We start from the raw sequence: 24,226 nt of genomic DNA, 5'->3' as shown, positions 1-24,226 counted from the left end.
CTCCCTGTCCTCTCTCATCTGTCTCGCCGCCACTCTGTTCTGCTCAATTATCCCCCACATTCACATCCAGTTGATGGCTACACACACCCAAACACTGCAATTCTAGGCACACACTCATTTTCACTCTGCTAATCTCACTGTGAATGGCTGGCGAGTTTAAAGCGCGGGCCCAGCATGTGACTGTACTTTAAGAGAAATCCTTGATGTGGCGTCTACGAGAAACAGAGATATGTGGATTTTCAATCCACATCCCTCCCCAGTTTGAGAGGTTAGCAAGAGAGTCAATGAGAAGGGGATCCGTTTTGACATCATCAGCATATTTTAGGATTTCAAGACCCCACTCAGAGCCTGCTGAGCCCCTCACTGACTCCACTTATCACACTCAAAGGCTACATTGGCCAGGGGAAAAATGCTTTTGCGCCTAGTACATTTGGATTTTCTGTTGAAATTAATGTCTTCTAATGTAGTATTTAGACTTTTACCACTCGGGAAGGGTATTAGTATTATAAAATGCCTTTGTTCAGAGTTTCATGTATCTTGTAAAAGCCTTTAGGAGCTGAAATTGGGCTTCTGGTTAGGAAGCACACATTTTTTTCTCAAAGTTGGAGGGTATTTTTTTTTTTAAATTGTATTATAAAAAATACCAAAATGTGTTTCTACAGTGTAAAGTAAAATATTCAACTTCACAGCATAAGCAGTCTAACTGCAAATGTTCCTGTAGTTTTTGTATATTTTTTAAAGTCATTGTAGAAAGAAAAACTATGTTAGCTCAACAGTCAGCACGCTAAAGTGCCACAAAAATGGCGCTCTGATGTCAACAAAACCAAATTACTAGTATTTTTTTTCAGCAGTAATACAATAGTTGAAATCAAATTGTTCTTATGTTGGCCATTAATTTCACAGTAATCTTATTTTAGTGTAGAATCCGGATTTTTTTTTACATTGTATTTGTTGACTCTTTCCATATTTTTTGTCTCGACAGCATGTTCCACCACTGGTTGTGACCGATCTCTTTGAGGATATCAAAGACGGTGTGAAGCTGCTGGCCCTTCTGGAGGTCCTTTCCGGACAAAAACTGGTGAAGCTTACACATTAGTTGCCTTAATCTTAATGAAATTCATGTGAACATGGCGGCTTCTCAGCTTCCACATGGAAATTTGCATTGATCGGTGCTTATTAGGATGTTTGAATGAATTAAAAAAAGGCAGATTCACAAGGGCAGATAAGTGTTTGGCGGACACACACACACGTCAAGACAAAGACAAATAGCTTTTGGTACTTATTTATGTCAATATTGCCTCAGGTCCAAGTGATCCGTGTTTTATTGATTTAAGCAAAATCACCGATTGGGAAGCGTTCGCTAGTTGCTCTTTTCATTAAGATATTTTTCCACAACTGGAAAATTCCATCTCTCCAACAAGCACTTTTTCATCCATTTGTTGTTTTTTTAATTTTCTTTTTGTGTATTGTATTTTGTTTTCTTCCCTGTAGCCATGTGAGCAAGGCAGGAAGCTGAAGAGGATCCACTGGGTCGCCAACATCGGCACCGCTCTCAACTTCCTCCAGGGCAGAAAGGTAGGAGAAAAGCTCCTCCTTTTCATCTTTGGGGTTCTTGTCTTTGTCTTTTTTCCTCCCCTGCTGCCTCCTGGGTGCAAATTCGGAAAATAATCTTGACCTTTAACTTCTCTCATCATTTATCTTTGTATCTCCACCCGCTGAAATCATCAGTCGATTCATTCCACTATGATTCATCTTACTTTGAGAAGAAAAGGAAAAAAAAGTACGGAATCCTTAACCGTTTTACCGTCCAACGTGGCAATCCACTTGCAGGCATCTTGCGCACAATTATATTGACTAATATTTGCAAAGCGCTTAAACCAACTGCCCCTTCAGTCAGATTAGTCACACACTTTGGAGGAATCCCCCCCCCCCACTCAAAGAAAATAAAGCCAAGAGGCGGTGTCTGTGAGGACATTGATTTCCCCTCTTCCTCCAGTGTGACAGGGTTAAACCATAAATCCTATGGCAGTAATCTGCAAACTGGAGATGAGGCGTCAGCAGGCTTCCTTTTCGGATGCGCCCCGTATATCCGTACGTAAATCCCAAGTTTCAAATTAAATGTAAACACCCACGGCGTGTAAATCCGACGGTATTTACATTCAGTCTTAGCAAATGCTCCGTGCGTCTTTTTCATGCGCTCGCATCAGCGCCTGTTTTCTGAATCATTATATACAGGATAAATACATGATTACAATAAATGATTTCAGGAACCTGACGGGAAAGATCTACAGACTTTTTTTGTTAAAAACTTTTCTCAGCCAGGTTTGAGTTTGTTTTTTAAATTAAATACTGTAAATAGTCGTTCTGTATAATTATTTATTATATATAAATATAGAAATATTTATATATATTATTATGTGTTGCATTTAAATACAAAAGTGTTTATTCGTTTTTGGAAAAAATACTGTTTAAGATTGGGCTATTTTTAAAAAATATGTATTTTACGTTTTGAAAGGGCTTAACTTTTGTAGTGATTTTTTTTTCATTACACTGCAACCCCAACATGCTAAACTAGAGTCTTTCTTATCAGGCTTACCACAACAGCACCCCTTCTAGCGCACAAAATTGCCCTGGCCTGACCCCCGACTTTATAGCTTCCATGTTAACCCACTTAAAGTGTCACTTATTACCAAATGTTCACCCGTTTGCTTGGCCGCGCCTTCCATAATCTGCTCTGCGTGGGGATATTGAAAATATATCACGGCAGATCGCTACAAACATCAGCCTCCCGGGGGACTGAAATAGTTTACGATAACGCCGGGTCTGCCATCACTCGCTCAACACGGTCTCCATCTTCCATCAAACAAATCTCCAGGGCCACTAACTTCTCTCTCATTTCTCTTTGTGTACGTGCCTTCTAGTCTGCCTACAGGGGATCGCCGGTCAGTACCTACTCTCTCTATATACACTCTTTGTGCCCTTGCTCGACAGTGAGGTCAAGCATACATATGTATGGTGTTTTTCAATATTTAAAGGGCCAACCCAGATGAGAAAAAAACATTGTACCGCCATAAAAACAAGCCGTTTTTGACCCCTTGGTTCATGTATAAAAGCGTGACTGCATCATTAATAAGGCATGGTTATGCAATATAACCAGAATGCATTCCAATATTGCGTATTTTATGACAGATCAAGCTGGTGAACATCAACTCCACCGATATTGTCGATGGTCGGCCGTCCATCGTCTTGGGCTTGGTCTGGACAATCATCCTCTATTTTCAGGTAATACTATTCTACACGCTCAGTCCATGCGCGAAATCCCCGAAAATGTGCCGTAGACAGTAAATAAGTACTTTTAAAAAGAAATGGAATCAACCTAAGCGCTCTGTATATATTTACGAGGCAGCAAAAATGCAAATGGGGCTGACGGATTGAAGGTTCGAGCTGGGAAATCAATTTTTGTGCATCCACGGTGGAGGCGAGCAGTTGCTACCTTCGGCATTTTTTTTAAGCCTGCACGCACTAACAAGCGCTTCACCAGAATCACCTCACTCTCTTCATAGTGCAGGCAGAATATTTTGCCACCAGGATAATAAAATAGAGCAAATAAAGAAAAAAATGCTGACCGGAATGTGTGATTTTTTTAATTTATTTTTTCCCTTCGACCGTCTACAGATCGAGGAGCTCACCTGCAGTCTTCCGGCCGTCCAAGCGCCGTTGGGCAGTTCCTCCTCTCTGAACGGCTCCACCAGCAGCATAGAGACCGCCAGCCCACCTGTCAAGAAGAAGCCTCAGACCCCCGTGCAGGGTTCCGCGAGAAAGGCCCTCCTCAGATGGGTCCAACAGACAGCCACTAAGTACGTGCTCCCCAAAAACAGGACTTCGCTAATAGTAGTTGCCCAACATTTTATTCGATTGCTTATCATTACTCTGTCATAAGACATGTAATGTGACTGAGTCATTTAACTCAAAGACATTTGAAACAATGCCAACTTTGCCTCAAAAGTGACAGAATTTCATGAATGACACATTAGGACATTTGTCCAAAGGATTCATGCATATTTATGACAGTTGTCATGTCATGATTACGATGGTCTTTTGACAATGTTGTAATAAGCATTTAAGATCAAATTTAAGCTGAGCAGCAACACATTTTGAATTGAGTAGCTGTACAGGCATGTTAATGAGATTCAATGATGACCAATACTTAAGAAACAATTGTCACCATTGTTACTGAAACTGCCAATTTGACCACAATGAATGTATGTAGACATGTGCACACAATATGTACGCCACATTTATAATGAGCGATTGACCACTAAGATTTCTTCCGAGTCATCGGCTGTTTGGTGTACAAAAATAGGACAACAACAAAAAATCCTCATACTTGACCGATATTTGGAAGTGAGAGTCACACTTTGTACTGTAATTCTAATATTTGCCGCCACCTCTGCTGCAGCATTAGAGAAATTCCGCCCGCATTAAGTTTATTTTGTTATCATTCATCCAGTATTGTATTATTATTTGACCTCGTAGCTCCCTCGTGATGAAAACGGCACTTTTGCTGGTTAAAATTTCATCTCCTGTTTAAAAATGCTTTAATTTTCCCATTTAAAATGTAACTTAATATGATTTGGTCCTTCAAGCCACCCTACGAGTTCCACAATTTGACCGTAGTTGATCATTTTTTGGTGCTTCTAGTCATGTGGTTGATCGTTTTTGATGGTTGTTTGTCGCTCAGGATTTAGAATGGCGCACAATGACTATAACTATAACATAAAAGCATTTATCTGCTCATCTTGAAATGTATACGGGTTTGAATAAACCAATGAAAGCGTGCGAACCTGCCAAAAGTTAGATTTGTAATTAACATTACTAACTGGCATCCCCTTTTCCCCTAGACGTCTTGGAATTGAAGTCAAAGACTTTGGCCCGAGCTGGCGGACCGGTTTAGCATTCCTTGGCATTATCCATGCCCTTCGGCCCAATTTGGTCGACTTGGAGCGTTCGAGACGGAGATCCAACCGGCAAAATCTCCAAGAAGCTTTTTTGTTAGCGGAAACGCAGTTGGGCGTCTCACAACTCCTTGACCCCGAGGGTGAGTTGCATTTCCTTCCACCTGTCCTAGAGCCATCAACTCTATATTTAACCGATTATAGCCCCCTTGATCTGTAAAATCATTTAACTGGCCATCCCTAGATGAAACGCTAATGGATTTGTTCACCTGTCACGTTGTCATTGCATGCCTTTACGAATCAGTGACACTAGCAGTCACGCCAGCCAAACATCTGTGTCCTCTCGTGCCGTCTCTCTACAATAAACGCTGACAAATCAAGCCTGACATCAGACTAATTAAGGGCCATTAGGCCATGGCATTCAGTTGAAAATAGTCCAAAGAAGATTTGGCTGGGGAGAGGCGAAGGTTGATTTCACATCCTCTCCATATCATTTGTCAGACGTGGACGTGGACAAACCCGATGAGAAATCCATCATGACGTACGTGGCTCAGTTTCTGAAGCATCATCCCGACCGAGAGCACGGCGCCTCGGAAGGACGGGCGGCGGAAGGCCAAGGGGAGGTGAGCAGCTGGCGTGGGTTTTTCTTGGCACGGTTGGCTTCGCTCGGGTGTTGTTAGTTCGTTTTTTTTAATGTTGTTTTTGCATGGCTTGATTGTCAGTTGGCAATTTGAGCAAAAATTGTTCACCACAATGAAATGCAACAATTTGCGTTTGAACATTTTGTGTTACATTCATTATATTTTCTATTGCTGTCAATTTCCCACCCTAGGGATGTCCCGATCACATGTTTTTGCATGCGATTCTAAGTTTGAGTCGCCGGATTTTGAGGATCTGCCAAAACCGATTTGGATCCGATACGTCTGAAATGCAGCAGTGGTTATTAACGAAGTTATATTTTTTCCACAAATCAGTTGTGCAACACCAAATACGGTTGCATACAAATATTTTGATTAACCTTAAATGAAACCAATCCAATGTGATAAATCCAGCTATTTTGCTTGCTTCCATAGTGTGTTTATGTATATATATATTTTAATGATTGTTTCATTGCTATTGCCGGCAATTGACATTCAATCCAATTGAAATGCCAACCATCCCAGTCAACATAGTTTAGACGTAATACATTAAAAATGCCAATTTTTAAAAATCGGATTCCGATCCTCTTAACATAATGTAACGAGGCCCAATTTTTGATATCTTGATTTGATCGGGGACATCCCTAGCCTTTGCTCACGTCTTGCGTAAACTGTCCCAGCTGACTTTTTGTCGCCTGTTTTAGCGCACATCTTTGTCGCTTTGCGTGTCGCCGATGTGGTGACTGCCGCCTTTGTCCTGTTGCTTGTCGTGCAGGCGTCCGTCCCGCAGCACGGTTTCCTCGCTCCTCGCGAAATCGAGGAAATGTTGGAGGTAGGAGGCTCTTGAAGCTATCGTTTGTCTCCCTCAAATGATATCTCACCCGTTCTCATATCATCCAAAGCCTGCGGGATTTCCGTGATATGAGACGGGATGTCATATTACTATTCGTTGTTAATGTTACCTCTTAGTCCCATTAGCATGACAATGAAAGCTTCCGGCAAAAATGGCCACAAAATGGTCAGCTTGTGTGAACTGCTTCAGCTTTTTGTTTGGCAATTTTTTTGTCTTTGGATGCGTAAAAAAATAATGATGTTCATACTGGAATTAGCTTCATTTTTTATCTACGGTTTAAGCTGTCATTAAGACTCAAATTGTGGGCCTCCCACTGACAGAAGTGATGAGAGTGAGAGTATTATCGCCATGGCGACTTGAAATCCAATGAAATATTGGTAGGAAATCTGAGATAACGTAGCCTGTTTAAGCTGGGTGATTCTGGCAGCTGAGAATGTTTTGACATTTTGCTCAACGCAGAAACGCGCTTTTTAAAGAGCACCACTCTCACCCTCTTCACCCTTTTCCTACCCATCATCTCGTCAATCCATCAATTTTGCTGTACTTTTTACCCCCTTGTCTGCTTTTCATACCTCCCTTTCTCCTCCATTTTCCACATCCATATTCCCACTCATCTTTCCCTCCTCGACACGGAACTCCCGTAGCGAGAGCAGCGTAAGAGCCTGAGGGAGTTTAAAATGTGGCTGGACCAGCTGGAGAGTGACACGCTACATGCCCAGGAGATCGAGGGCAATCTCGCTCTGCAGTACCAGGTTAGAGTGTATGCCGCGTTCGTGTGGTTTGGAGTGGACACACCGACCACACACACTCACACACACACACACCCATTATTAGCTTAATCTGCAGTGGTAATACACTGAGGGGATCAGACGACGGGCCCGTCATATTTTTCAGTCTGTCTGGCTTAATAGAAAAGCCTGCGGATAAATTCCGTTTCCAACGCAAATGGGCTTTCCCCATTCAGTGTATAAGAGTAAGCTATTTTTATCATTTATTAACTCATTGGCTACTATTGAGGATAACAAAATATGATGTTAGGAGAAGAATTTTGGATTTGTTGTACTAAAAGAAAACATTTCTGTACTAGTGTGCTGCTCCTTTGTGTTTTTGGAAGAAGTATTTAAAAAAAAATCTGGAGATTTTGTATGTTTTATGTTGGGGGGTATTGTGAAGTATTTCTGGGTTCTTTTCTTGTTTTTTTGGAGATAACTTTGGGCAGGCTTGAGTGCAAATAAGGGACTTTTTGTGCTGATTTTGGAAGAACTGGGGAGCATTTGTAATTCAGTTTCTTGTTGATTTTGAGGAACTTTCTATTGATTTTTAGCCATTCCAGCTAACTTCCAATTGATTTTGAGTCACTTTCTGTTGTTTTTTAAGGCATTTTCAGGTCATTATGTGGATTTGGGGTCCCTTTCTGTTGATTTCTGGGCACTTTATGTAAATTTTTGATCCTTCAATTCATTTGTAAATGTGGCTCACTTTCAACAATTGTGTACCTTATATGATGTAGTTGTTCAAGAGTCTGCGCGTTCAACTGGAGATCCGTAGAAAACAAGCGGAGGATTCTCTAAAGTCTACACAGAAGGATGGCATGCTGACAGTGGATCAGGCTTTGGTCAAACAAGCTTGGGAAAAAGTCTCCAATAGGGTAAAGGGAACTCAACACGTGATATGTTTTTGTTAGGGGATTTTCAAATGTTTGTCTTGTTGTATTTTAGCTTCTGTCCTGGCATTTGCTTCTGGATACATCCCTTCCTGCTCCTTTGGGCGGCTTGGGCGCCTGGTTGCACCACACAGAAGAAGCCCTGCGACAAGATGTCACGGAACAGCAACCCAACGACGAAGCGACAATCGCTCAAGCCTTGGAACGACACAAGGTTGACCTCCATTGACGGACCCTGCAACGAAATGGCTTAGCCAAGTTGTTTTCAGCGTGTTTATTGTCTCTTCAGGAAGCGTTGAAGACCCTCGAGGGCCACCAGAATGTCTTCCAGAGAATCCAAAAGGACAGAAGTATTGATGGCGTCCCTGTTCCGCCAGAACAGATACAAGACATGGCAGAAAGGTGAGGGAAACTAAAAAGTGCTCCTCTTAATATTCAAGCTAAATGACCGTCTCTGGCCTCCAGGTTAGACTTTGTCTCCACGTCGTGCAGCGTCCAGCTGGCTAAACTGGAATTCCTAAAGCACAAACACCACATGGAGACCTTTCTCGCTGAGGCCGAGTCCAAGCTCAAGTCTTGGATTGTAAAATACGGACGGCAAGAAAGTGTGGAACAGATGCTACGCGATTATGTCGTAAGCCCCCCCCGCCGGACGGATGGTACAGCAACCCTTTAGGTTGAAAATTGGGATTCACAAGCTATCCTTCTTTTGTCTCTGTTAGGTTTTTGTGGAGAAGCAGTATTTCGTCGAAAATTATAAAACCTCCTTCCAGTTCTTGAAAAGCGCCGCGGAGGTTTACATTAGCGCCGACAGCTCAGGTGAGGAATGTCTGGCCTCACATTTTGTGGGCACTGCGGGGAGTGTTTTAATTATAATGCTTTGAAAGGAAAATTGCAGGGCATTTTCTCCCCAGTGTTTAAGTCTTCAACCTTCACCTGGTGGGTGGTGGGTTTCTTTCTTATGATTTCCATGATATTCACCAAAAGTACACGCTTTCAGCTACGAGCACCAAAGTTGTCTGCTCCAACGTCTGGAGGCGAAAGAGCTAAATGAGCCCCCCCAGTAGGGAATACGACCCCATTTGCTCCTTTCACGGCATCGCTTCATTTCCGCGGGTCCCGGAGCACTCAAACGGGGCGAGAGCTCTGATTCCGTTGTTCCGTTTCGAGGGCTCGTGACAGCTGTAGGCGATACAGAAGCTGAAAAGTCGCAGGGAAAGGAGGACACTTGTCGTAGACCCCACAAATGAGATGCACCCACCCGAGAACATGGATCCCTCATAATGACTTTGACGTGACTGTCTTTTCTCCCCAGCCGACGAGGGCGAGACGGGTGTCGCCCGGCTGCTGCGGGACGTGTCGGCCCAGTGGAGGAGTCTCTCCATGGAGGTGCGTAGCGTAAGGAGCATGCTGGAGGAGGTGCTGTCCAACTGGGACCGCTACTCCTCCACGGTGGTCTCATTCCAAGTCTGGTTGGAGGACGCAGAGGGAGCCCTGAGACAGCCGGAAAAGACAAAGCAGGTACAATCCAAGTCAAATCACTGACATAAACTGAGGGTATTTAATTGAGCAAATCGCCCACATCCCCCATTTTGAATTAGTCAGCTAATTACCCCACTTTTCATTGTTTCTTTATTTAAATCCGCACCATTGTCTCTTTTTTTGATGAGCAGTCATTTCTTCTGCTTCTTAATTCTTTGCACGTCTGCTTCTTTCTCAAAGCGCTAAGCTTTTTTTTTTTGGGGGGTGCTTCTAATCGCCTTTTCTTGTCTTTTCATCTGTCGCTCATTTTCCGTTCCAGGAATTCTTCCGGAATCTCAGCCACTGGATGGATCAGCACGCCGCCCTGAACGACGCAGGGAATTTTCTTATAGAGACGTGCGATGAAATTGTGTCGCTTGAGCTCAAGCAGCAGCTTCTTCTTCTGAATGGACGCTGGAGAGAGCTTTTTGATAAAGTCAAACAGGTATCTGAATAATAGTTCAATTGATTGATGATTTCGTTATCAATTGATTATTTTCCTGACGAAAAATCAAGATTTTTTGGTTCAATTTTTGACTGGCCTTGACACTTTGTGTGTGTAGTTGTTCAGACATGAAATTGTTTAGGTTATAGCTATCTGAAAAACTGTTAATATATGACAAACACCAGTCTAGCAACTGGTGCAAATCACACTCAAGTCTGACATGAAGTCTGTAAAATGTGGTAATTAAATCAATTCCATGTTTTGTGGTTCAGTACAAATTTAATACAATACAACACACGTCATTATACTGTACATGCTTGATAAAAACCTGATACACAATCACAGTATCTGCTTAGTTCTGTCTGTGGTAGAAAATAAGGTCCAAAATAGATCTAAACGATATTATTGTCTCATTTGTTGCAGCACGCCCAAATTGACGAGTTGGAAAAGAGGCGAAAAGACCACCGAAAGACAATGACCACTTTGGGAGAACTGCTAGATACAGCGGAGGCCAGGCTCAATGCTCCTACTCAAGTGTCTTTCCTTGGCGTGCGAGCATTTCTGCAAGATGTGGAAGTGAGAAAAGACCGCCGTACATTTAATCCCGTTAGGAATGGCAGCTCGGATTAATACAATCCCGCAAAAATACGACTGTCTCAATACTTTGCTTCTTTTTGACAGGCTAGTGCCACGCCTGAAAGTACAGTAACACTGAACCACTCATTTCAGAATACAAAGCAAAAGGTTGTCACCATGGAGACGCAGTACAAGCTCGCCGGCCGCACCGCGCATCTACTCGCCAAGGATGCACCGCGCGACGAAGCATCCGGGGTCATTGCCGCCATGACGAACGCTAAGACTCAGTTGAGTTGGGTAGGTGTTAAAAAACGGGGCCACGTGCACCCTTTGTCGTGATCGTAGAGGATTTAATAAATTTATATTGTCACTTTTGTTTCTTCTTTGCCCCGAAAAAATGTATTTCCAGGTGAGAGAGCGCTGTCCCGTGTTAGTGCGCGAATGTCACAGTCTTCTACCTTTGCTGGAGGAAATGGAGAAGCACATCTCCGTCTTTTATCAAGCCTTGGATCGCGCCAGTCGCATCGCCGCCAGGGACGCGGAGACGCTAAGCCCACCCCTGCACAGGCATAAGTGGCAGGTCCGTATCATGACGCGTTTAAACGGTAAGAGCCGACGCCGCTCTCCACTATTAAATCTAAATATTTCTCAGGAGTTGCTGAACCAGCAGCAGAGTTGCAAACGTTGTCTGGCGGTCATCGAGAGGAACCATCACACGGTGCAGAAGTTGCTGGTAAACACCAAGGTGCTTCGAAACTTGGACACCAGTTTGCTGCAGAAGAAAGTATCCGAAGCTCAGAGCTCAGCGCAGGTCAGAATTGGTGATGCATCGTACCGGTATGGGTAGTGATTTGGAACTAAAAAGATCTCATCGGTATCGGGGGATACTAAGAAATAACACACCCTACTACAAACTGTTAATGCCCAACTATGGGGCATCCAACCATCTTCTGTTGTGAATTTTATTGACTTTATTACTTGTAGAAATCCAATCTATTTGAATTACTGACTTAAGACAGGTCCTATGGTTGCAAAAGCGTTATGTCAACTGAAGATGCAGCAATTTAATGTAAAATAACAATAATTCTAAAAATGTATATATTTTAAAATTTTAAAAAAGTGGTGTTGGCTGATTCCACCCACTCGGATATCGGCATCAGCCGCCCAAAAATGGTGTCGGTGCAACATTAGTCGCAAAGCTCGTAACGCTCTTAATGAGATTACAAGACGATCACACACGCCCAGGAGGCAGCGGCGATGAGCTTCGCCTGCCATGTTAATTTCCCAAAACTAACATTGGAACACGCTCTTGACTCAGGCTCTGCAGAGGGAAGTCTCAGAGTGGAGGAGAAGGGAAGAAGCCAACAACTCTCTGAGGCGGAGGTTTGAGGAATCCAGAGAGGATTTGGAGGGAGTCCTAAAGAGAGCCCAGGACTGCTTGGGAGAGACGGGAAACGCCGAGGAGTTGTTGAAAAAACACACGGTGGGTGAGAGAGCAGCAGAGGTTGCCATCGGAACCATCTGATTGGATACTTTTAGGCAATTCCTTGACATCATCATTCTCTGGCAGTCTTCTTTTTAACTAGCGGTTGTCACTTTTGTCATCAAGGATTTTTTAAGCCAACTGGACCAGCGTGTCCTCAGCGTCTTTCTGAAGGCGTGTGACGAATTGACTGACATTCTACCAGAAGAGGAGCAAGAGGGTCTGCAAGAAACCGTCCGCAGGCTGCACAAACATTGGAAGGTCAAGCGGTTAACATGCTATTTCCTCTCAAATTAATGGCTCCAATGGAACTCTGGCTTGCCATAACAGACACTTCATTAACTTAACTTTAACACTTAGTCTTTAATGTGCCTTGCCACCTGGGACTCTGCACATCAATTACTAGAAGATTGACTTTCTTCGCTTTTAGGGGTTAGGGTGTTCTTGGGCGCATTACCTTAAGCGTTGTATTTTATTCTATTGTGGCAAAAAATGAAAATAGAATGGAATGTTTAATTCTCCCCATCTTGTTTATTGTTGAACACACACTGACACAGCCGTCCGTTACAATATTAAATGTATACTTGGAAAAAATACCCAAATACATTTTAAGGACTAAGACTGACTAGCGACCAGTCCTTCAGGATTTTAGCTCCAGCACCCCATGATCCTGACAAGGCGAAGCAGTGTTGAAAATGAATGAAAATGTGAAGAAAGTAGATAAATATGAATATATGGTAAACCTATTGAGGCATAATTCACACAGAAATGATAAAACTGAATGAGAGTTGTCAAAACAACATGAATTAAGAATTAGGAAATCATATGTAAAAAATAAGACACAGATAATTTAAGGGAATATACTAAATGAAGTCAAAATATGCCAGGATGCAAAATTACCTTTACAAAGTAAATGATAATAAGGCAAGAACATTTTCACAAAAGACGTGCAAAAAAAATAAAACAATACTGGAACAAATGTGTTATTTCTATGTTACAGGACATGCAAGCCAATGTGCCTTCTCACCTACTGCATCTGAAGGTGGAGGTAGAACAGAGTCGAGCTGATGCCGTTCTCCAAGACTGCAGACAAGAGCTGGACAGGGAACTCCAAATCTGGTCTTCCTCCTCCACCGCCGAACACGTGATCAAAGAACACAACGTGAGCCTACCCGTAGCAACAAAACGGTCAGAAAAGCAATTCCCGTGCTCAAGCCGGTCTCATCCTTATCCGCAGACGTTCTTCAGGGAACGCAAACCGCTGGCTGCGTGCGAGAAGCGCCTCAGAAACATGGAAGATCTCTGTCGCCAGTTGCCTGACAATGACGCGGCTTATCGAAGGCTTGAATCCACTAGAAGAGCCGTAGAAAACGTAGCCGACCAAATTCGGAGTACAGCTGTCCGACTGGAGCAGCATCCTGATACGTGGAAAGAATGGAATGATAGGTGTGCATTCCATTGAAAAAACAAGATTTTTTTTCTTCGTTATTGTAGTTAAGTACATTTCTCATTGTCTATGCTGCATTTTTTGTTGCTCAATGCAGATTTTGTGAGCTTTCCGACTGGCTGTCGTCGCAGAAGACGTATCTAAAGGAGACGGCGAGTATTTCTGTCCATCAGACGGAAGTTGATGCCGCTTTGCAAGTGAGCAAGCATGTTGTCATTTGCATTCAGAGTACTGTGGCTGATAACGTGAAGAAAAGCAATATGCTGCCACAACTAATATACGTGGCCCGCAAAGGAGTATTTTGTGTCCCAATCTCGATCGTAGCTACAGTTTATTCATTAAAAACGTGATCTTCAACCTGATTTTAGGCATTGCGAGAAGCAGGCGACGCCCGGAAAGAAAGCCTTACGTGGCTTCAGAGTCGGCTCTCGAGCCTGACCGATGTGACTTCTGAAGTGGAGACGCAAAGGCAGCAAAACGCCCTCACCAAACTCTCAGCTGACTTCGAGGAGCTGTTGTCCTCACTCTGCCAGGTATTCCCTGATTGAATACTTTTAATTTTTACTTCATTCTGAGCCCCTTGTCTTTCTTCCTTCCAGGGATACGGTGAGTGTTCAGGTACATTCCAGATTGAGGAGCTCAGAGAGGAGATACGAGGTGCTCTGGAAGCGGTACTTAGAACGAGCAAAGAAGCTGAGGAGCAAGTCAGCAGGATTCTAGATGCTGAGGATGTGAGGGAAGCACAGGAGCTTTTCCTTATTCATCAGGTAGACACGACCATTGGCCTCTTCAAATGAGATGAAGTTTTCAATAAAATAGCCGAATTTTGATGTAGTCTAGCTTGAGTATCTAATCCATTCAAACACACCGCTAGTAATTTTACCGGCATGAACATAACACGTGAAAATGTTGTGTTTATTAAGTTTTTACTGCATTGCAGCAACACCTAACACAACTCCAGGCTCTCAGGAGGGAGGCGGATCTGTTGGTGTCCCACTCGCAGCAGCTCCATTCGGCAGAGGCATTGAGTGGCTCCGTTCGTCAGCTCGAGGAACGTGTTCGAGAAACCGACTGCCAGTTCAGCGCCAATGAACACGGCCTGCAGGTAATCCGAGCCAGTGCCTTTTCTTCAGACGGGATCATTTGGGCCGCTAATCTGTCAACAAACGCCCCGCCGGGATCATCGATTGGTCCATGTGTATGACTAACAAGCTATTGATTGTTTTGTCTTAATGTTGTTTAGACACTGTCAAAAGCTGTTTCAATCTGGGAGAGGGTTCTCATTTTGATTGGAAATTTCTATTAAACTGAAAACATTGTTTCTGTGGAATCAGGTTTTTGTGTATATTTTAGTGGTTTTTAGTTATCAGGGTTTCCACAAGTGCTAACAATTATTATTTTTTAATTTCCCAAAAACATAGGGGTTCTTGACCACCAGTTTTTCAAGTTTTGTCTTGTCATATTTGATTTTTAGGCCACTCTCAGATCTTGGTTGAACTTTGAAACGGAGTGGGAAAGTCTTCAGGTGTCCATTGGTGACATTACCATTGAGCTCCACAAAGAGCTAATATTCAACAGTCTGGACAGCCTGAGGAGTGAACTGGATCACACCAAAGTACGCATGACGATATTTTTCCTACACTCGATATTTTCCCTCTAATAACTCTGATTTGATTGAAGGAGCTGTTCATAAAGCTGGAGGACTGCTCTCTGAGAGCAGACGCCCTCCTGGAGGAGGCAGCAGATCTACAGCTCAGTCCTAAGCATCAAATAGCGGTACTACATCAGGCTCAGTCCACCAGAGAAGCAGTCCAGCAGCTTCAAGACCACCTCAACAAAAAGTCAGTCATAATAAAAGCGACCCTTTTGGGGTGTGGCGATTGAACACCTTCTTTTTTCCCTCCAGCGTTGTCAAGCTAGAGAGGACACGCTCCTGTTGGGAGCACTTTGACGACCAATCTGTGTCGTTCTCGACGTGGCTGAATGAAAAACAGAGTGTGTTGGATGACATCGAGCTCGCCATACCCTCAGATCACTTGGATGAACACATCAGCACAGTTGAGGTGTGTGAACGTGCAGAATTGTCCTGTACATATAAATCTAGACCAGCGGTGTCAGACTCGGGTTGGTTCGCGGGCCGCGTTAACGTCAACTCGATTTCATGTGGGCCGGACCATTTTAGATATAATATATTTTTTTATAAATGGATTAAAAGAACTGGATTAATACCCCTGAATATTCAGTTTTTTATAGATCTAAAACAATGTTTATTTTAGCTTTTTTTAAATATATTTTTATATTTTACAAAATGATTTTTGAACTAAAAACACAGAAAAATTGATTAAAAAATTACAATTATTGATTTAAAAGGGGGAAAATCAGGAAATGTAATATACATCTATACTCGTCATTTTAATTTGATCCTAAAACAGAAAGTAGGCACTCATGATTTACTTTCCCAGGCCACACAAAATGATGCGGCGGTCCAGATTTGGCCCCCGGGCCGCCACTTTGACACATGTGATCTAAACCAAAAAAAAAAAAGAAACCATCTGTTCCCAAAATTATGGAAAATGTCTGACTACATTTTTTTAATCTCTGTATTAAATCAGTTAAATCCATCCATCCATCAGTAAAGCTTCTGAGATGTGAAAAAAAAAGAGTTATGTTTCATTTAACATTGAAAAACTAGGTCGATCCTGACAGGATATAAATTGATTCTAGTAAAAGGAATTGTAAGAAATCATACCCGTGTAATGACCATGTCAATCATATGGAAATAAGTGAACTAACTTTGTTTTGTTGCCGTTAAAAATGGCATCCTATCCCTTCTTCTGCCCACTCAGACGTTGGCAGAAAGTTTAGAAGAAAGAAGATTCTCACTTCTCCAAATTGAGGAGGACTGCGAGGCACTTTGCAAATTTGTCACCCCTGGAGAAACCGGATGTTTCCGGGCGCTGCTCGCCCAGATGAGGCACTCCTGGGAAGAATTGACGGAGAACACAGAGAAGCTATCAATGCAGCTCAAACAGAGTGCTGCCTATGAGCAGAGCTGCAGCGATAACCTGGAGCAGGTATTTGTTAACAGAAAAAATAAGTGACTCCTTCTTTGACATTGATCACATTTTTTTTTTGAATAAGGTCAAGAAAATAATGAATGATCTGAAAGAGGAACTCGACACTCCTGTTCCACTTTGCTCATCATCGTCACACACCTACCAGAATTTACAAAGTCACTTGGTAAGAAAGTAAGATAAAGGTGGTCGAATCCTAGTGTTCAGACACTAAAAATAGGCTAGAAACGTTACTGAAAATAAATGGATGACTGGATTCTATCCTTCCAGGGGGTCTGCCACTCAGTAGAGGATCTGGAATCTAGACTGGTGGCTTTGTCTGGAGCTGTCAGAAGACTGGGAGGGGGCACCAAGATGGAGGAAGATATGCCTCACCTCCACAAGCTGTGGGAAGAGTTAGTGGAAAAGGCTAACCAGAAACAATCTGCACTAGACAGCCTACTAATACTGTGGCAAAGGTATTTGGGCAACATGTTTAAACCACTCATTTAGACAAGAACGTGCAGACTTTTTATTAGTATTGTAGAGTGTACACAACAATAACTAAATTGCGCCGCTACAGTGGAATTCGCTCGAAAGTCATTTTGGTTTGACAGTTGACGCTTTTACTGTGTTTACTGACTGACTGTTTCTCTGCAACCTGTCTAATTTCGATTGTGTGAGCGCTTCCATTTGTCTTTTTATTGCTTTGGGTTCCCTAGCACCCCCCTCCCTTTTGTTCCCCAAATGAGCATGGTCTTATCTCGGACTGCATCTTGTCTGTAGCGCATTCAGCCGTCGTGCATTCTGTTTTAATAAGAAGCTTTTGTCGTCATTGTTTTGTTTTCGCCTGAGCTGTAAGTCTGCATTCTTTGTTTTATTCATGAGGAAATGGTAATGACCCTGTCAAATTGTACATGAGATTGGTATTCTCCTGGACTTTAACGTGTATTTTAAGAAGTGGATTCAATTGCAAAGGGAGTTTAATATAGAAAACGCTTGTGTTTTGTCAGACAGTACATTTTATAAAACATTTTATAAGCCTTTCTGATTTTTACATTGATTTGCAGCTACAAGTGCTCACTGAATAATTTGGATACTTTTTGTAATTCGCAGATTTGAAAAGGAAAAGTCTTTTATAAAAAGTTGGCTCGATGGTGTCGAGACCGCCTGCAATCCAGTTGATGAGTTGCTCTCTGCAGACAAAGTCAAGCTCACGACAGAGCTACAAAACATCCAGGTATCCTTTTTTATTATCACTAGTGTCTACTTTTGCTGTCTCAACTGAGCCCTGCATTGATTCTGTAGGCAATACAGGATGAAACCCCCTCCAATGACGCCCTACTTGAGGGGCTGATAAATTTAGTGCTGTGTCTTTACCCGTCTGCACCTGAGGCTCGAGCTCGAGAGCTGAATGATGAGCTCACGCAAATGCAAGAAAGATATAACTCGCAGAAGAAAGACATGAAACACAGGCAATTACCCGTTTTTCACTCAATGATTTGAGCATGGAAAAAAGTGTATAGGGTAAGGACTTACATGCATTATCAATATTATTTCAGATACGAGCAACTAGAGTGTCAGTTGTCCCAGCTTGAGCTTTTTAGTGACGCTCTGCTGACGCTGAGTCAAAAGATTCCAAACTTGCCATCTGTCTTGAGAAGCTCTCTTCAGTTTGATGTCACGGATCTCAATGGCGTCTTCACCGAGGTCAAGGTGAGACATCGTCTCTTCTTCTGCTTGTCCAATTCATAACTTCCCGAACTGGTTTCAATAGAAATCTGAGCAGAAAGAGCCTCCCTGGACAGATTGTATCCCATCAGATAACTTGTGTCCGCATTGTTTCACATTCTAATTCCAGGAGCACGAGATTCAGATAAAGGCTTATTCTCCACTCATAGAGGCTCTCCAACAAAGAGAATCCGCTCTGCTTCCACGCTCCAACCCCGAAGCGCAACGGCAGCTCCAAGCCAGGAGGGAGAATTGCCTGCAACCATTTTTTGAATGCGAACACGTGTTGCTCCTGCGTAAAAAGAGCCTTTCTCATTTGAAGACCTTCCTGGAGAAGAGCGAAAGCACCGTCCAGGGCGTTGCTCAGATCATCGAGTCTATTGGGAGGACAGGGAGCTGGGATCCATCCAAAGCGAAAGAGCTCCACAACCTATTAGAGGAAGTCACAGGGGTGGTGGGCCAGCTTGAGGCTGAGGCTTTGGGCTTGGACGGGCAGCTGACCACGGCCCAGATTCAATTGTGTGAAGCAGGTGAAAAAACCTCCTGCAGTTCCCTGGCGACGACCCTCATCACATCCCTGGATGAGGCAGGAAACCGTTTGGGATGGAGGCAGAGCGAAGCGGACGACCTCAGTGTGATGTGGAGCTCCTTTACGGGGAAGAAAGACGAGGTCATGAAGAATTTGGAGACATTGGAGATTAGACTAAGACACGAGACGGTCAAAGAGATCTCTGTGGAAGCTTTTCAGAACAGGTATATACACTTGATTGTAAGTTTGATGGGAGTCCTGTTTTCTGAGATTCCGAGGATTGACTGTCACTGTGCCACTGGTTTTGTCTCTCAGGCTGGGTTACTTGGCGCAACTGGGGGAGGAGCTCCAGTCTCTTCATCAATCCCATGAGTGGTTAGATGAGAAAGGAACCCAGTTATCCCAGAGGGACACTGAGCAGGCCGGGGTGGCCCTGAGAGGTGTTAATGTTGTCAAGGCTGCCTGTGAACGTGTCAGGACTCTCATTACTCAAAGGTTAGTCTCAAATAACAGGGTTATGTCATTGCCTTTTCAATTGGCCAGACCAGTTTCTCTTTGTGGGTAAATTAGCATTTTATTATGTCTCAATCTGTCCTTCGAAATAGCACTGTAAAAGAAAACAATTAGCTTGAGTCTGTTTGTTACAGTAGTTACTTTTGTGGTATGTTAGATGGTCAACTGTTATCAAACAGAAATTACCTTTTTTGTCAGGCTTATATTCTATGCTTTTTCTTTTGTTAGTCAGGAGAAGAGCCAAGGACTACTAGACCTACTTCACCAATACCATCACTTGAAGTCAATTCTACGTACTTGTGTAGAGAAATCCCAGGCACTCGCTCTTAACCTCCCTAATCACACGCACGATGCGGAAGAAGCTAGGAGAGCCTTCTTACATGTGAGAACTGCTTTGCCCTGAACCAACACATTTGTGTTAAATGCATTATCAGTTTTCATTGTGTTTGTATTATACACTACCAATAGCAGTTTCTTCATTCTAAATTGTTAACTGGCATTTTTATAGCACGAAAAGCTGCAGAGTGAGCTCAGAGAAAAGCAGGAGGACATGGACAAGCTCATCAGTACGGTGAAAGACCTGCAGAGAGAATTGGAATGCATTCCTGATTGCGACTTAAGTCTCATCCACACAGACATGGAGTGGTTAAAGGCACAGTGGTTGGAGGCAAGTATCGAAAAATTACCGTCATGAAAATAATTTCTAATTCTTAACTCATCTTACAGTGACTTTCTATCTTAAATTCATAGCTCCATGAAATAAACCAATAACAATCATTACAAATATCATCAGATATATAAAAATATATATATTAAAAAATTCCCAAGAGTAAAATGCAATTCAATTTTGCACCTTGGAATTAATTCCCCAGGTGCCTAGACCCAGATTTTATCCAGTCGTTCACCATAGTAATCTTTTATTTTGATTGGCAATTTCACCAAATGTATTCATTATTATGGTATCAATCATACAGTACGTCAATTGGAGCACATTTATTATTTCTTTTTTTTCTTGCTTCCCTCAGGTTTCTGAGAGAATTCAAACTAATACGGAAAGGTTAGGCTTCCGTGTGATCCTCTGGAATGACCTGAAGCAGATGGAGCAAGACATAAATCAGTGGACCACCAGCGCCTTTCTCGCTGACCTCACGAACAATGTCATCAACCTGAGCGATGAGGATACGCAGGCCCGCCTTGTCACCTTTCAGGTCAATTCACATTCCTGACCACAGCGGGTGCGACTTTTGAGATGTGCTTTTATGACCTACAGACTGAAATGGAGAAGAGGGAGCAGTTTCTCGAAGCAATGGAGGAGAGAGTGGAGGAACTGAAGGAGCAAAGTAAACTGGTGGAAACCCCCTTACAAATGCAGGTCTGTATTGATGCTGATTGATAACAGGCTACAAAACAGAGAGGTGGCCAGAACGTCTGACAAGGATTGTGTCTCATCCTCTCTGGATTTAGGTTTTGGGGTCAGAGCTAAGGAAGAAGTTGGATCATGTTCAGGAGGTGTTCAAGAGGGCCAAGCAGAATCTGACCTGCTTTAGACTCCAGAAGCAGGGACTGGAGGACCTGGTGTCCCAGATCATTGTACGGCTTGACACCGTCGAGGCTTCCTTGTCGGATCTCAACGAAACCACCTCCCCAGAAGACATTGCTGCTATTAAGGCATGCATACGGCAAAAGCTTGTTTTCAAAATTTTGGGGCATAAATAGGGCTTCACTGTATGTCTTTTTGTTTTTCACAGAGACTGCAGGATGCTGTTGAGCAACAGAAATCAGACGTGGAATCGGCTCGAGAGGCTCTGAGCGCCTTAAGCAGGTCGCATCCATCTTGGGAGCTCTCTCGCCTGACCACCGATGTCATAGCGGTCGCCCAGCGCACCGACGCAATCGCCCAGCGTTGTGCAAAGGCCAGGGCCGGCCTTCAAGATGTGCTGCATCGCCATTTCAACCGTGAGAAAGAACGCAGTTCATTATAGCTTTTGTTATGCAGAACGACTTTGCAACAATCAGATATTTGTGACAAAGGAATCGCTTAAATCATCCGTTTAATCTTACTTAATCCTTGTTTTCTGTTCACATTGGAGATTTGCATCAGATTTAGTGTTGATTTTCCCCCAGAGGCCACTTAAGTGGCATGCACTCACTCCATTGGTAGTCATTGCCTGGCGCATAAGTGCACTCTCTCTTCTCTGACACACACCTGTGCCGCTTGCTCCCAAAGGAGCTATTTAGGGCTAGTTGCCGGAGCAACCGTTTGGCCACGCCTACCCCTCCAGTCTCCACCAGCGCTTGAATGTTCACTTTCCAGTTCTTTCAGTTTCCCAAAACACAAGAGTGGGGTTATTACAGCTTTTCTCTTCCCGTGTTTGTTTATTTTGGTCTTCTCCCTGAGGCAGAGCTCATCCAAGAATTCCAATCCTGGCTTTCGGGATTGAAGTTGGAGTTGAAAGAATGCGCCAATCCATTGGGAGACATGTCCGTCCTAACGGCAAAGTTACAAAGACTGCAGGTACTGTTGATAGATCTTTTGTTGTTTTCTTTCTGTTGATAAGTGCTGGTCCAGAAAAAAAAATGCTCTGATATGGCTAACCTTTGAACACAAACAATTGCCCATCCCTGCTGTGGGCTATTGACTCAGATACCTGCCCTTCCATCCATCCCCTTCAAACAGTTGACAGTATGGACATCAGAGGGTGAAGCGCATCTCTCCCGGGTTCATGAAGAGGCAGACAGGCTCCACCTCCACTTACCAAAAGCTGCGGTAACACAGCTCCAGGAGAACTTGTCTTCCTGCCAGAGAGAGTGGAGGAACTTTCTGGAGGACTGTTCCCAAAGCCAACTTAACTTGGAGGAGAGCATTCATCTACTCACAAGGTGAGGAACTGCTATTCAGTGAAGGTTTTCCAAATGAGGAAATTCTCCATTTCTCTACTTAGTTTCGAGGATGCCGCAGAGTTTGTCAGAGAATGGCTTTGGCAGACGAAGCTCAACCTCAACCAGGAGTCTTTTGTTGGGGTAGACAACCAACAAGGTGCTCTTGACACCAAAGAGGAACTGGATAGGGTTGAAAGCCTCCATAAGGATCTTACATCAAAACGGTACTAGTTTTTTTCAGAAGCTTCCTTTGATCAGATCAGAATTATAGTTACATTTGAATTTTCTCTCTTAGTGACGCGATAGAGCGTATCATCCAGGAGGCCAGGTCCTTGTCTGAAGCTGGACGCGGATCCGGCGGTGAGGTACGATTGGCGGGCCAACTCCAAACGGAGCACCAAGCTCTGCTCAAAGTTGCCCGGGGGAAGTTGCGAGGCTGCCAGGAGAACCAGGCGTTCGGGGAGACCCTCCAAGGAGTGTGGGCCTGGTTAGAGGAGATCCAGGAGAAGCTAGGTACGGTGGACAGCACCATGGGGACGAGGAAACAATTGGAGCAGAGGCTGGAAACTGTGCAGGTGATCCCCAATGAGCATTTTACTGCCCTTAATCCTATTTGACACTGGAGGACGCTGTTTCTTCACGGCGCCAACTTGCCTGTCGTCAGGAATCCTTCAAGTTGTTTCATCACGCCTCCCTTTGTTTGCGTAGGATATCCTGCTTCTGAAAGGAGAAGGTGAGGTCAAATTGAATATGGCCATGGGCAAGGGAGAGATGACCTTGCGCGGCTACAGCGTCGCCGCACAGGAAGCGGTGCGCTCGCAGCTCCAGGAGGTGGAGGACGCCTGGGCTACGCTGCTTGTCACCACCATGAGCTGCCACAGGTACAATGCCCTCTTGAAATGACACCTTAGCCAATGCGTGCGTACGCAATTGCAGATGGCGTGCTTTCAAATTTGTTTGTCTCTCCTCATGATTTGTTTTCCCCCAGAAAATTATATGAAGAGGATCACACATTATAGATAATTTGAATGATAAAAACTCCTTTTCAAATTCAAAATGGACCTTAACAGCCCCCCCACCTTACAAAAAAAAATCACCATTCACACTCATTGGCTCCACATTAAGGCCTACACAATGCATACTCATTTTCTCCTATAGACTCTCCTGTGTGATGTGGAACCAGATGATGAATGCTAATAACTCAGTATATATTTGACTCAAATAGATTTAGTCATTATCACGCCATGTGTCTAAATGTTTTGACAATGTGATCATGGTGTCAGATTAACCACCACATGCAATGTATGCGTTTTCTAAAGAGAAAGACCACATTTCTAATCTTTTAATTCTCAGTCGTCTGGAATGGACCGTGTCCCAGTGGACAGAATACCTGGAAAATGCAAAGCAACTCCGGCGCTGGATGGAGGTCGTGGAACGGGAGGTGCGGGCATCCCTCGCGCCGCAGCCGGGTCCCAGGGAGAAAGCGGCGCAACTTGAAAGGCTGCGAGGCCTCCTGGCCGAAATGGATGACCACCAGCTGGCTTTGTCCAGTCTGGAGGAAAAAGCCAGAGAACTTTTCAAGAAGACGGGCGACCCCAGTTTTAATCACGGCGCTCGAACGCAGCTCCAAGTGCAATTCGACGAGCTGGCGGCTTTGGTGGAGGTGCGAACCACACTAAAGACCTCCTGACTTGTAAAAGATAGTGTTTTACATTTTTGGGTGGGTTTTCATCAGGGCAAAGTACGTCTGGCACAGAATTTGGTGCTGGAACATCAGGAATACTTGGAGGCCGTTCGGGAGCTCACCGATTGGTTGATAACCGCAGGGGAGGAACTTCAGCATTGGTCGGAGGCATCTGGAGATTCTGCCTCTATCCAGAAGAAACTACATGAAGTGAGGGTGAGAAATCCATTTATTCATTTATTTTGCATATGGCAT

At 43.7% G+C, this 24,226-nt stretch overlaps 1 protein-coding gene across 1 annotated transcript in view; it reads left to right on the top strand.

The window, feature by feature from the left end:
* syne1a (spectrin repeat containing, nuclear envelope 1a) overlaps positions 1–24,226 on the top strand; it is an 88,037-nt gene that overhangs the window by 5,724 nt on the left and 58,087 nt on the right. Inside the window, exons 3-54 of the mRNA XM_077586931.1 lie at positions 983–1,078; positions 1,492–1,575; positions 2,922–2,942; positions 3,190–3,282; positions 3,676–3,857; positions 4,902–5,098; positions 5,457–5,578; positions 6,369–6,425; positions 7,091–7,198; positions 7,957–8,094; positions 8,165–8,323; positions 8,399–8,511; positions 8,575–8,743; positions 8,832–8,928; positions 9,425–9,630; positions 9,911–10,075; positions 10,499–10,651; positions 10,805–10,948; positions 11,061–11,231; positions 11,304–11,462; positions 11,970–12,134; positions 12,261–12,395; positions 13,135–13,296; positions 13,372–13,580; positions 13,679–13,778; positions 13,950–14,114; positions 14,181–14,348; positions 14,522–14,686; positions 15,056–15,196; positions 15,262–15,422; positions 15,488–15,644; positions 16,428–16,655; positions 16,723–16,821; positions 16,926–17,113; positions 17,751–17,874; positions 17,943–18,109; positions 18,197–18,350; positions 18,496–19,118; positions 19,210–19,389; positions 19,636–19,789; positions 19,916–20,074; positions 20,433–20,615; positions 20,678–20,779; positions 20,872–21,075; positions 21,156–21,363; positions 21,810–21,922; positions 22,085–22,287; positions 22,350–22,511; positions 22,583–22,862; positions 22,996–23,168; positions 23,641–23,950; positions 24,023–24,187. Of these exons, the coding sequence (XP_077443057.1) occupies positions 983–1,078; positions 1,492–1,575; positions 2,922–2,942; positions 3,190–3,282; positions 3,676–3,857; positions 4,902–5,098; positions 5,457–5,578; positions 6,369–6,425; positions 7,091–7,198; positions 7,957–8,094; positions 8,165–8,323; positions 8,399–8,511; positions 8,575–8,743; positions 8,832–8,928; positions 9,425–9,630; positions 9,911–10,075; positions 10,499–10,651; positions 10,805–10,948; positions 11,061–11,231; positions 11,304–11,462; positions 11,970–12,134; positions 12,261–12,395; positions 13,135–13,296; positions 13,372–13,580; positions 13,679–13,778; positions 13,950–14,114; positions 14,181–14,348; positions 14,522–14,686; positions 15,056–15,196; positions 15,262–15,422; positions 15,488–15,644; positions 16,428–16,655; positions 16,723–16,821; positions 16,926–17,113; positions 17,751–17,874; positions 17,943–18,109; positions 18,197–18,350; positions 18,496–19,118; positions 19,210–19,389; positions 19,636–19,789; positions 19,916–20,074; positions 20,433–20,615; positions 20,678–20,779; positions 20,872–21,075; positions 21,156–21,363; positions 21,810–21,922; positions 22,085–22,287; positions 22,350–22,511; positions 22,583–22,862; positions 22,996–23,168; positions 23,641–23,950; positions 24,023–24,187 (8,541 nt within the window). The remainder of the gene's footprint in view (positions 1–982; positions 1,079–1,491; positions 1,576–2,921; positions 2,943–3,189; positions 3,283–3,675; positions 3,858–4,901; positions 5,099–5,456; positions 5,579–6,368; positions 6,426–7,090; positions 7,199–7,956; positions 8,095–8,164; positions 8,324–8,398; positions 8,512–8,574; positions 8,744–8,831; positions 8,929–9,424; positions 9,631–9,910; positions 10,076–10,498; positions 10,652–10,804; positions 10,949–11,060; positions 11,232–11,303; positions 11,463–11,969; positions 12,135–12,260; positions 12,396–13,134; positions 13,297–13,371; positions 13,581–13,678; positions 13,779–13,949; positions 14,115–14,180; positions 14,349–14,521; positions 14,687–15,055; positions 15,197–15,261; positions 15,423–15,487; positions 15,645–16,427; positions 16,656–16,722; positions 16,822–16,925; positions 17,114–17,750; positions 17,875–17,942; positions 18,110–18,196; positions 18,351–18,495; positions 19,119–19,209; positions 19,390–19,635; positions 19,790–19,915; positions 20,075–20,432; positions 20,616–20,677; positions 20,780–20,871; positions 21,076–21,155; positions 21,364–21,809; positions 21,923–22,084; positions 22,288–22,349; positions 22,512–22,582; positions 22,863–22,995; positions 23,169–23,640; positions 23,951–24,022; positions 24,188–24,226) is intronic.

The sequence above is a fragment of the Stigmatopora argus genome, chromosome 19 (genome assembly GCF_051989625.1).
Source record: "Stigmatopora argus isolate UIUO_Sarg chromosome 19, RoL_Sarg_1.0, whole genome shotgun sequence".
Classification (NCBI taxonomy): domain Eukaryota; kingdom Metazoa; phylum Chordata; class Actinopteri; order Syngnathiformes; family Syngnathidae; genus Stigmatopora; species Stigmatopora argus.
Note: the sequence above shows the minus strand (reverse complement) of the source record. Positions and strands in the feature narration are given on the sequence as shown.